Source organism: Schistocerca nitens, chromosome 3, assembly GCF_023898315.1.
Source record: "Schistocerca nitens isolate TAMUIC-IGC-003100 chromosome 3, iqSchNite1.1, whole genome shotgun sequence".
Taxonomy (NCBI): Eukaryota; Metazoa; Arthropoda; class Insecta; order Orthoptera; family Acrididae; genus Schistocerca; species Schistocerca nitens.
This window is the reverse complement of record NC_064616.1, coordinates 515920355-515933303: the sequence shown is the minus strand read 5'-3', so window position 1 is coordinate 515933303 and position 12949 is coordinate 515920355. Positions and strand designations below refer to the sequence as shown.

The following is a 12949-nucleotide window of genomic DNA, read 5'->3' as shown; positions in this document are numbered from 1 at the left end:
CCTTAGATTATGTGACCCTTGTTTATATAAATAAAAAGTTCAGAATAGTAGAGAAGCCCATGCTGTTCAAAGAGTTATAGTGCAGATATCAAGTTTATCTCATCAACTTACAATCACAATCAGATGGAGACTATAAATTCATAATGGTTTATCAGGATCATTTCATTAAATTCTTTGTTCTCAGGCCACTGAACCCCAAAACTGCTGCGTTGGTATACAATAACATTATTGACCTTTTTACATTGTTAGGCACTTGCTCAGTCAGACAATGGCCGAGAGTTTGTTAACAAAACAATGAGCAGCTGAACTGAACTATTGTCCAATTTTAACAATGTGCATGGTAAACCTAGATATACCCAGAGCCAAGGCAGCACAGAGGGAGCAAATCAAGACATATAAAATATCGTAACTACAGGGATGCCAGAGCACAACATTATGGAGTGCAGCTGTGCACAAAGGTTTGTGCAGTTAACAAAGAACAGCACTGTACATTTCAGAATTAAAAGGTCCCCATTTGAAGGAATTTTTGGATACCCTCCTAAATATGGTTTGTCTTCTTCAAGTTTATCACCTGAAACATTGATGAATGTTCACTCTGAGAAAGATCTTGAAAATAGAATTAAAGTGAGCGTTAGCAGTGAGAAAGGGACTGAAACATTGCAGGACAATGATCATGGCAGATCACCTGTGCAAGAGGATAACATACTAACAGGAACAGCGGTCGAGAACAGAGAGAAAGAATGTGTTCCAGACAATAATGTATACTGCCTGACTAATTTAGATGAGTTAAAAGACACGCCACTGAGACATACTAGTGCTTAGAAGAACAAGCACAAAGAATGCGGCAGTGCTCAGATCGTCAACTGCCACCAGTGGAAGAAGGATGTACAATTAGAGTTCCAGTTCCCATCTTCAATCGAGTAAGGTGAAGCAAGATCGATCTTGGGTGTTGTCCTCGACACAATAGCTGAAGGCTTCTACCACATCAGGTCGAGAGATAGTGTGATGAGCCAGCTTTACACAAGGTAATAAACTGATTGTTTTTAAGTATTTTGGAATGAGACGATACAATATGTTACTGTGACAACATTTTGTTTCAGGTCCCAGTTCAGTACTCACACTCTTAGAATAATTTTCAAGGAGGAAGTTCCAGTAAAGAAAACTGTTGCCCTGAAGACAGTTGTGATGTTTTACAAGGGGAGGCCACGACATTTGGAATGCGGATTTACTGTAAACTTCGTACACTAGTGTTGTGTCCGCACTATAACACAACAAATATTCCGTGACAACCAAATTTATTTGACCTCCTGTCACTCAAAACAAAACTTAAGTTCGACTACACAACACTTCGCTGGCTGTAGCGCCAAGAAGAAATCAGAGTCACTAGTAGAGAATACAAGTCCAAACCACTGACAACCAGTCGATACCGACGCATCACAAGTTTCCAGCCAGGGAGGCCACAGTACGGTTCAGTCACCGTGAATCCAGCAGCCAGGTAGTAACACAGTCATCGGCGAAGATTGAACTGGTTAAATGGGCTCAGGGAGCTTGCTTAAGTCCGCAGGTCCGGCCAATCAGAGTGTTGGTAGATGGCGCCCTTATACGGTTGTTCACCCTGGTGGCAAGGGCAGCAACGCCAGGGTAATCCGTATCGATAGTGGTGTGTAGGCTGCCGCTAACCCCGCGAAGACGCGTTCTCTTGCGCCAGTTGTTGACATCTTGTGCGGCGCCAGCGGTACTCGCTGTGTGCCGCGCATGCTGTAGTGCGCCGCGCCGAGTTGATGGCTGCTGTGCAGCGGCCGATCCAACAACCAGTAGTACTCCATGAGGAGAACAAAATGTTTATGCCATAGCGCGTACTTCTCACACGTTATTGAGAAAGTCGCAAGATAATTTTGGTCATCAAATATATAGCTGTGTGTGGCCATTTTTACCATGAAGTGGCACCAGCCGAGTGGTTAGCGTTCAAGCCCATAATCCCTGGATCGAGCCCCGTTCATCAGGTCACTTTCTTTACTATTTATATTAAATTGATATAATGGGAAAAATACGTGTAATTGGATGAACTTTTAAATTTACAATGTTATTTGGCAGTCTACAAATTTTTATTATCACAATTAATATAATATTCATAATTATCGACTAGTAAACGACCAAACGCATAAAGTGATACTGAAAATGTATGCTTGTCAATGTCTTCAATGTATTTAATTGAAAGAGAATGAGAAATTGCTTCTCATGAAAATGCTATTAAAATACATTCGATACTGCATGACCAATTATCAGTGCCGATATTTAAGGAAATGCTTCGTTATGCACAGTTTGCTTCCAAATTACTGTCAGAAAGAGAGGTTTCTTCTTGCATGGAAAACCTCAAAAGACCTTGCGTATGCGGAAACATAGCATTTATTCAATGCAGCTTGTGCCATTTAACTTTATGTTTTCCACGTTTTTACGAAAAATACCATCCTGCAACTTGTACTCATAATGTCGAAAGTGATGATTAATTGTACATCTTTTGAAAGCCATCTGTGCCGGTCAAAGCTGGAGGTAACAAGTCGTTTCAGGCTCCGTCCAGGTATAAGGGACTTCTCAAATCACAGACAAGCATACATTTTCAGTATCACTTTTTGTGTTTGGTCATTTACTAGTCGATAGTTATGAATATTATATTATTTGTGATAATAAAAATTTGTAGACTGCCAAATAGCATTGAAATTTAATAAAAGTTCACCCAATTACACGCATTTTTCCTATTATATCAATTGTATTATATAAATAGTAAAGAAAACGACTGGGGGAAAAAAAAAAAAAAAAAAAAAAAAAAAAAAAAAAAAAAAAAAAAAAACCACTGATGAATGGGACTCGATCCATCGATTACGGGGCTTGAACACAAACCACTCGGCTACTACCACTTCATGGTAAAAACGGCCACGCACAGGTATATATTTGACAACCGAAATTATCTTGCGATTTTCTCAATAACGCTTGAGAAATACGCGCTACTGCTTACACATTTTGTTGTCATCATGGAGTACTACGAGTGTAAAAACAGCCACGCACAGGTATATATTTGACAACCGAAATTATCTTGCGATTTTCTCAATAACGCTTGAGAAATACGCGCTACTGCTTACACATTTTGTTGTCACCATGGAGTACTACGAGTGTAAGAAGTTTGCAGTAAATCCTCATTCCAAACGTTGTGGCCTCCCCTTGTCAGTCAATGGAAATTGGCCAGTGAGTCTTCAAATGCAACTGCCAGCACAAAGGTTAAACTATGAGGTGCTTTTGCAGAAAGAAAAATGTGTTGTGAAACTGTTAAGTGTCATGGAGCAGGTCCTTGCTGCAATGAAGGAATTTTGTGTAATATGACTGTTTTCAAATTGCAGCTCATAAAAAAAAAACAACTTTCAAAATATGATTCTCTTTTGTTATTGCATCCATGGTTCACATTCCATAGCTCTCAGCAGTGAAGGTATACCTTGACTAGTGATAGTACACTATCGCTAGTGAATGTGTATTGTCTGGCAAAGCTGGAATCAGTAATCCACTTCCACTAAGGGGATCAGTGAAGGTGCACCATCACCAGTAATGTAACACCTTCCCAGAAACTTCCACTTCTACTGCAACACTGATACTAACGTATCTTTGTATGTAACAAATACTTTGCTGTAATTTAAGCTGTTTAACTCTGTATCAACTGGGTCGTTCAAGACTGGAAGCAATGTAGCTGGGAACAAAGTTTCAGTCTTTATCAGGAAAGCCTCATCCTTAGCCTTTTAAGCAACTTTAGAACTTTTGTTATATTGAGTAAGTCTTTCTGAAGATGAAAAGGTGACAATGTTTTGAAAATTTATTCTCTTCTAACAAGTACAAGAGGCAGTCAAAAGAACACAAGACAGATGGAAGAAGTAAGCAAGCTGTTTACTATTTCAGAAGTAATAGCCATAACTGTTAATACATTTATCCCACTGACAGAAAATGGTGACATCATAGTGCAAAATGTTTGCTGTAGCCTACAAAACCAAGACTGTACGCAGGTGGGCACCTCTTTATCCAAAGCAAATCAATGGCTACAATTGACGTCATTATGGAAATTGAATGAGGAGATATGGGGACTGGATGGAGGATGTGTAAGAGCTTCCCAGTGAAACGTCTGCAACCTATTTAATATGATTTTGGCAACATTTGGACCCACCCACTACGCACTGAGCATCTTGGTTCACAGTGGGATAAATGTAACAAGAATTAGCACAATTACTTTTGAAATAATAAACAGTTTACTTATTTTTTTCCACCTGCCCTTTTTCATTTGACTATCCCTTATACAACCTGTGTCCCCATTCAATGGTCTGATATACATTTAGCTGATGTGTTTACAGTAGCTTGAACTCGGGAAGTTCATGAAATGGGTGTTGGCTGTGCCCACTAGCTGACTGTAATCACTACATATATTTTCTGAAAGCCCCCTTTATATGTAAGTTATATCTGATACAATTACTTGTATCCATCCACTAGTGACTGTTTAAATGTCCACTTTACTGGAAAGTTCTTTCATTTTATAAGTTACAATCCATTTTAACAATCAAAATAACCTAAAATTCCTGCTTTCCAAGTCACACACTGTTCTCTGACCATCACTAGTGTTCTCAGAATGACACAGTATTCTGTTTCCGAAGTGACTTGACAACTCGGTGTCGGATCAGGATACAAAGCTTTGGGGCTCTGTCTTGAACTGGGCAGAACATTTTGGTGGTATGATTTCTAACTCTGACACAGTTCTGTGTACAAGAAAAATGTGTTGTTACTCCACACATCAGAATCCATGATAATGTTTCTGTCACCCAAAACTGGACAGAAAAGTAACCTACTATTACTTTTGGTTTACCTTATTCCTCATAAACAGTATATAAATTCCTTTATTATTTATGTACATAAAACAACAACTTACCAATAAATTTTCTGGTTTTATATCTCTATGAACAATATTCATTGAATGGATATAATGTAAAGCACTGGCAAGATCTTTTAACAAGAAGCTAGCTTCCTTTTCACTGAATTTTCTCTGAGCTGTTATGCAATCAAATAAATCACCTCCCTGAAAACAACACAGGGCAAATGTAAATGATCAAATACAACTGAACAAAGTAATAAAACCTATAAATGAAAAGCAGGGCTCAAATATTTAGAGCTTGGGCTACAAACATCTTGACCTAAAAACAAACAACAAGTAAAAGTACTTGCTTACTCTAAATTACAAATAAAATAATGTTTGTTAACTAGTTTTGGCATGATCTATTTTAGCTCAGACCTATAGTAAAAAGCCTTAACACTATACAGTTTTCTCAACAAATCTTTACATAAATATATTATCAAAGGGCATTCACAATGTGCACGTAAGTAGGCGGATGGTGGGGAACTGGGAAGTGGCAGATGTAAGTGTACTGTGTGTCATGACAGCCAACAGCATCACTTTATTAGTTCCATGTGTTGTTTGTGTTTCAAAGAGTAGGTCCAACATTTAGCAATAATTTGTATGTTGGTATGCATTTGATGGGAGCTATTTGGTACAGTATTCACCATGGGTGACTGTAAGAATACATTTCTTGTGTAATGCATTGTGGTTGCTTGTTTCAAGACTGTCAGAAGTAGCAACTAATTTACATACGGATTTTGCATCAGTGTCTTTGATTGCAACAAGAGGACAGTGAAGCAAGTGCTGTGAGACTAAGACAGCAAGAGAGAGATGGAGCAAACTAGTAACACCACACTGTGTTCTCAGCCTCTCTGCGCAGAACCAATTGCGCAGGCATGGTTATGCATCTCTCTACAGACACTATTGTAGCAATATCCCAATAGTCTGAAGTTTATTTTGTTTCCCCTTTCCTTTCCAAACATATTTTGTGTATTTATTGAGGCTACCTTCATAAAAATTAAGAGTTTATCTCAAATTTCCGTGCTTTACATGGCATGAAAACATGTGCTTAATAGAAATTACAAAAGACAGAACCCTTCAGACTTTCTTAAAAACATTAAAATGCACACAATTAGAAAATGTGACTACTGTAGTATAGAAATGGAAGTTTAGAGCAGCAGATGAACATATTTTAAGCAAACTTTCTTGTGATAGCAAGCCAGAAAATAACTGCATAAGACCTCCATTCAGCCATTTGACACAGATGCTGGTTCAAATCCTCCTCAAAACCTTGAGCTTCTATTCAAAGATGAAAATTTACACACGAAGAAAATTATACAAATAATTGTCCAAGAACAAGTCTCATCACTCATTTATGTGGGGTAGCTGTCTGACTTTTAAAATTGTTTGCTTTGAAACACACAGTACACAGCTCAAACTTTCATATGAATCATCAATTGTCACGCAATAAAGCATTACTGTCAGTCTTAATTCTGGAGAAAGTGGATTCAGCACAGCCATACCTTGCCTGGATACAAACACTCAATTTTTCAAACAAAACATAAAAATCTTGATGGGACATTTCCCATATGGATTACAGTGCCAATTCTGACTAATGTTTTTGTTCCCTTGCGTCTGCACTTGCAGATGAGAGAATGATGCATTGCCTGTATGTACCTTAACAGAAGCTCAATTTTTGAAACCTTCTATCACTACTGTAGGAGAGTTCTATCATAAGATCTGCCCCGGACCCGTACAAAATTCTGCTACTATATTAAGATTATCCGTAGCATAGTGTTAGTGTCCTTAAATAAGTTCTCAGGAAGATTCCAGGTTTGTTGATATTTGAGAAGTGTTCTTGTCAGTTGCATGTATCTACTACATAGTTTACTTTCAATCAGGATGTCTTACAAGTTCTACCATTAAATTAAAGGTTTCACAACTCGTACTCTTGATGTCATACACAGACTTGCAAACCACTCACTAAAGACTCCATAACACACCTCCTAGCAGCTTTAAAGGAAAGCTTTGAAAGTATATACTGCAACTTCTGAGAACTCAAATCAACTGCCCAACAATAGTTTCTCTCATTTTAAAAAGCAGAGAGTAATGAATAAGGGGCCCATTCAGGACAATAATATGTATGGGTAATAAATTGTATTCATGACTCCTCACACAAAATTGTTGTCACTGCCTTATTAGCATGTAGATTGTCAAGGTTTAATGAGATTTCACTCAGGCCCTTATGTGGTTGCTTCTCATGGATTGTTCGAGTATAATTTGTATGGCACACTCCAGTATACGTATCAGTGGGTATCACGTTACTTTCTTTAAGTATGGTTGTAATAGTGAAGCCACACACAACAATGAAATTTCACACTTTTCTTTTACCCACACCCCTTAATCTCCTCACTCATTTTGTTCATTTGCAATGAGCATAGCTGGAAAAAATACTTACAAATGACTGTCATTCAGTCTCTTGTTTGATGTAGTACAGTTGTGTGTTACAATTATATCAGTTGTCAGAGCCAGAATTACAACTAAAAATATCTTTTGACAGGTCACCATTCACTGGTCCTTCTGTTACTGGGTTATGTGGTGAGATAAGCGCACTGCAAACCTTCCTGACATACAAGCACTTAAGTTAGATTTCAGATATGGCCACCAAAACAACTACAAGAGAATGCTGAATGTGCAAGTGCAAGAATTCTCTGAATAGATATTTTTTGTGGTGGTTGCTGGGCATCAATACAATCTTTCATCTTCAAAAGAATTTCTTGTTTGTATTAACGACTGTGCAATTGACAGAGTCCCACAAATGCTAAAAGCGATCATTCAACATTGTGACTGGACTTCATACGTTTCACAGAATTATTATAAAATCAAAGTCAGTGTATAGTAATGGTACCATTTTGACTCTATGGCATACAGTTAACATTTTCCATGTATGGATTCCATTGGATTTAACTGCAACAACTTGGGAACCCTGTGATTGCTAGGCCTGTACCCAAGTCATTATTGGCTGGGTCCCTGAGAGGAGAAAGAGAACAGTTGAAGTTCAGACTTATAACACTGAAAGGGAAGATGTACAGCTAACGCTAACAGCCCTGTGTTCATCAGTCACTTACTCGCAAGAGAGCTGAAGCCCTAGCAGTCTGCCCTACATAACATCTGTTTACTTACATAAGTGGATTCTTGCAACTTGCTAAATTCCATACCCAATTAGACCAATCCTCATTTTATAGAATGTCACCAAAAGGATGGAAAAAATTTAATCATATTACTCTTTGTAGCAGAACTGGCAGGCTGAAAAATGTGTCCACACCCACTACTTCACGACTCACGACACCATACTAACATTCTCCTAGCACACAACTACTACTTTGAAGGGAAGGTATACAAACAAATCGATGACACAGCAATGGGCACCCACATGCCATCCTCCTATGCCAACCTGTTTATGGGCAATCAAGAAGAAACCTTCCTAGCCTCCAAAACCCCCAAACTCTTGGTCTTGTTCAGGATCATTGATGATATCTTCATGATCGGGACCCGTGCCCAAGACACCACATCCTCAGTCCTTCACAGCCTCAACACCCTCTTTCGCATCTGCTTCACCTGGTCCTCTTGAACTCGTTCCACCTTCCTGGACAATGACCTCCTCCTCTGTGATGGATCCATCCACACTTCTGTCCACATTAAACCCTCCCAACCACCAACAGTTCCTACATTTCGACAGCTGTCATCATTTCCACATCATAAATATCCCTCCCACGCAGCCTGGCCACCTGGGGACAGCAAATCTGCAGTGACAAGAACTCCCTTGCCCAGAATGCTGAGGGTCTCACAAAGTTCTTCACAAACAGCCATTTTCCCCCAGACCTAGTCCACAGAGATTTCTTGTGCCATAACCCCACAAACTGCCAAGAACCACCTACAAAGGAATGTGACTTGTCACACAATAGCACCCCGAACTGGAACAACTAGCACTTCCTATTCCAGTCCTGTCACAGGGTTATCCTACCCCATTACAGGCCGGACAACCCGTAGAAGCAGCCACATCATATACCAGTTCTGCTGCACAGCTTTTTATATTGGTACGACTACCAACCACTTGTCCTCCAGAGTGAATGGTTACCACCTGTGGTCAAAATCAAAATGGGGCACCATGTGGCTTGACATGCAGCACTCTGATTCTCCCCTCCACCACCAGCTTTTCTGAATGCAGATGGGAGTTATCCTTACAACACATTCCCCGCTCCCGAAATTATCCTGGTCTCCACCTACAGTAACCTACTGCCACCCAACAGTTTCTGCTCCCTCTGTCTAATCACCTCACAATTATTATCCCCTTACCCTCATTGTGCACTGCTCTCTGCCAATGCACACACCTGTCTTTTCCCCTTCTCTGTCCCCCTCCCGACCTTAGAACCTCCAGCTGCTGTGCCTGGAAGCCTTTTCCTGCTGCCATCTAGTCCCTGCACACTCCACCACACAATACAGTGTTCTTCTCTCCCCCAAACATATCCTGCTATCCTTCCCTCTTCCCCGTCCCACTCCTGCTAATTTCATTTAACGCAATAGTCACATTTCGGCCACAGCAGCCAGATATTGTAGTCCTGTCTGTACGAGTTGTGTGTACATATGTGTGCACTCTTTTCTGAAGAAGGCTTGGACTGAAGGCTCAATGTGTAAACGTCTTTTTATTGTGCCTCTCTGCAATTCAACTTGTCATCTTTATGGTGAGTAGCAATCTATGCTTTTCAGAACACTGTCGTCTTCAAGCAATATGATTATTTATTAAGGAGCCAGTGAGAAACACACTGGAGGTACTTTGAAAAGAAAGTAAAACTTTTGCATGTTCTATACAATTCTTGTAGGTCATGAAGCTTTATAAAATGTCTGATAACACATTGACTCCCCACACACAACAGCTGTTGTTAAATACTTCCTGGACATTTATTTTGGTTTAGGAAACAGAACAGCTACGTTATCGTTGCCTTTCCTCAATATAAACATATGCATCTGGTAACCTACCCAAAACTTTGCCTCTGAAGCAATATCATCATTCCTCACACCATAGGGCATTTATGCAGCAATGAGACATTGTAAAGCACAATTAAGGAGTTATTAGTGAAATGCATTTCTAGTGGAAGAAATATTTTTTCAGCATGTTTTCAAGATCAATGATTTCTGGCATTGTAGCCCACCTTAAGATTAAATTAAAAGTTAAGCAGTAACCCATCTTACAGAAATAGTATTTTATGAGAGTGGTGCTCCACTTATAGTGTTCATACATACAACAAAATAGATATAATGCATGTTGTCATGTGCTAAAATATAGCACACTGTCAAAAATAAAATGTATAAAACACTGTCAATCTTCTTTCTACATATACAGTCTGGTTCTAACATTCCTTGTGGAGACACACAGATTACTGGTATCTACAAAACTGATTAAAGTTTATATGTTGAACCGAAGATAATACAGAGGGTCTGCAAATATCAATATTTACACTAAGATTCCAGTGAATAATATCCTTTGGATTGTACAAGTTATGTATCATATGGAACTACGAGCATACATGAAAATCATATACAAACTTAATGATTTATAAGTTGCATGAAATAGCATATTATATGTATTACAACAACATTACTATTGACTGCAATGAAGTCTGCGACTTACATTTATGCATTTTCATTTATTTGAAGTAATCCACACCTTATGTTTTGTGTGCGCATTGTTTTCAATTTACAGTGACCTTCGAGGAATACAATACATTTCAATTTTAATATAAGTGGAATACAAGAAAGTATTTTTATATGTATGGGATGTCATTAGCTTAGCATAATTTGTGTCTGGATTAACAGTCACATTCTAATTCTTCAATGGAAATATGAAACATAGTGAACCTATAATATGTAGGCTGCCAATATGCAATATGCAGGAAAATATGTACATGCATAGTATGTTGTTAACACTCTGCTGTCCGGTGACACCACAGTGGTGTTGTGCACGAAATAGCGGTCAACGGCTGGAAACACCAAAGTAGTGTCGTGAGCATGGTATCGCTCAGTGGCCTGCGACACCATAGTGGTGTCGTGAGCATAGTATTGCGCCGTCGCCGGAGACAGCACATTAGTATCTTTTGCATTCTGTTGGTGTTTTGATTAGGTAACAGTAAGTTATACACATCAACAAGTGTTTTTTTTTTTTTTTTGTTTTGTTTTTATAAGTACTTGTGCCCTTCCATCATGGCAGACGAAAGAGACGATATGATTATTTACAATGAATGCACAGAGCAAAACCTCGAGGTTGCCGCTACATCGCATACGTCTCATCACGATCTGGTTGACAAACTTTCCTGTCACATAAAGCAACACCAACTAATAGGTCTATGTATTTCCGAAATGAATACACAAAAACTTAATGTGCAAGTCTTGCACATTTGCATGTACTTCTTGGAGACTGTTTTGCTGCATATCATGTGAACGAGAAATACTAAGTACCAAAGAAAATGCAAATAAACAAATATATGAAACAAACAAAGTTTGTATTTATTTACATACGTATATCTTCAAAATTTCATGAAAGTAGGGGAACGGGGTTGAGAACTTATGAGAACTAATGATGAGATTAGTGAAACATAACAATTTATAATCTCCCAATAATGTCAAGAACAGCTGGCGCCAAGGCAAGTAATCCGAATTAGTGCTGCCAGCGCCAAGTGAATAAATTTGTGAGAGACATGCGGACAGCAAAGTGTTAATGGTAATAGGCACACACATTGGAAATTACTGCACTTGACGATTAAAAACAACAGTTGGGTACGGTGTACAACTGATGTGAATTGACTGAAGAATTTAAAATGTAACAGATGCTGTTTCCTTGCTTATATAGACACAAATGAGCACAAAACGCCACTGCACAAATTAAATGTCTAATTCATTCTTTTTTTTTTTATTGTGATTCTAAGACAGCTGATAGGTCATAAAAAGTAATCACTAGATGTTAATCGAACTACTTTATTTTCATAACGTGTTTTGGGTGTGGCCCATCATCAGATAACCACAATGCAATACACATGTAAGTACATACAAGATGTCTTTCCGCTTACAATACAGGGTAACAATTACTGAACTATATGACAAAAAACGTAAATTAGTTACGAACTATGGTGTGCACACCATTTATTCAACATGTAAACATCACTACAGATATTAGGGTTATGACATGTTCGATATCCCTGCCATCATTGGCAATGACGTGGTGCACATGAATAGCAAAATTCTGCATGACCCGCTGAAGTGTCGGAACATCGATGCTGTCAATGACTTCCTGAACAGTGTTTTCAGCTCAGAAACAGTTTTGGGGTTATTACTGTACACCTCATCTTTAATATAGCAGCACAAAAAGAAGTCACATGTGTTGATCTTGAGAATACGGCAGCCAATCGAAGCCCATGCCAGTGGCTTCTGGGTACCCCAGAGCCAGAAAGCTGTCCCCAAAGTGCTCCTCCAGGACATCGAACACTATCCTGCTTTGATGGGGTTGAGCTCCATCTTGAATGATCCACTTCTTGTCGAAATCAGCATTACTTTGTGTTGTGACAGTGCCACGACATTTACAGTGCCGCCACGACAGTACGCGCAAACGGCGATAGAGGCGCTCCGCAACTCGGCTGAGCGCGGGAGCGCCACTTAGCTACGAACGGCGCCGGCCGCACGTCACGGCACGGCACGGCAGTCGAATAAGAGATACTGAGTTGTTATCATGTAACCAGCTATTGTTTCTAAGTGAGTGTGTTTGAATATCCACGCAATTATTGGTGATTAAAGGTTATAACACTTTTTGGTGGCGAGGTCGGATATTTTCACTGTGTTGTGGATTTGTGTGTTCGTGACGGGGCAGACATGGAACAGCTTATGCAAGCGCTCATTGAACAACAAACACAGCTGACGGCTGCTATTCAGGCGTTGTCGACATTGCTTACTCATCGTCTGTCTTCCTCTTCTCCGCCTCCATTC

General features: G+C 39.3%; 1 protein-coding gene across 1 annotated transcript in view; it reads right to left on the bottom strand.

Annotated features, from left to right (window-relative positions):
- Positions 1–12949, bottom strand: part of LOC126249641 (serine/threonine-protein kinase GL21140-like) — a 223118-nt gene that overhangs the window by 65672 nt on the left and 144497 nt on the right. Inside the window, exon 8 of the mRNA XM_049951319.1 lies at positions 4955–5101. Coding sequence (XP_049807276.1) covers positions 4955–5101 — 147 coding nt within the window. The remainder of the gene's footprint in view (positions 1–4954; positions 5102–12949) is intronic.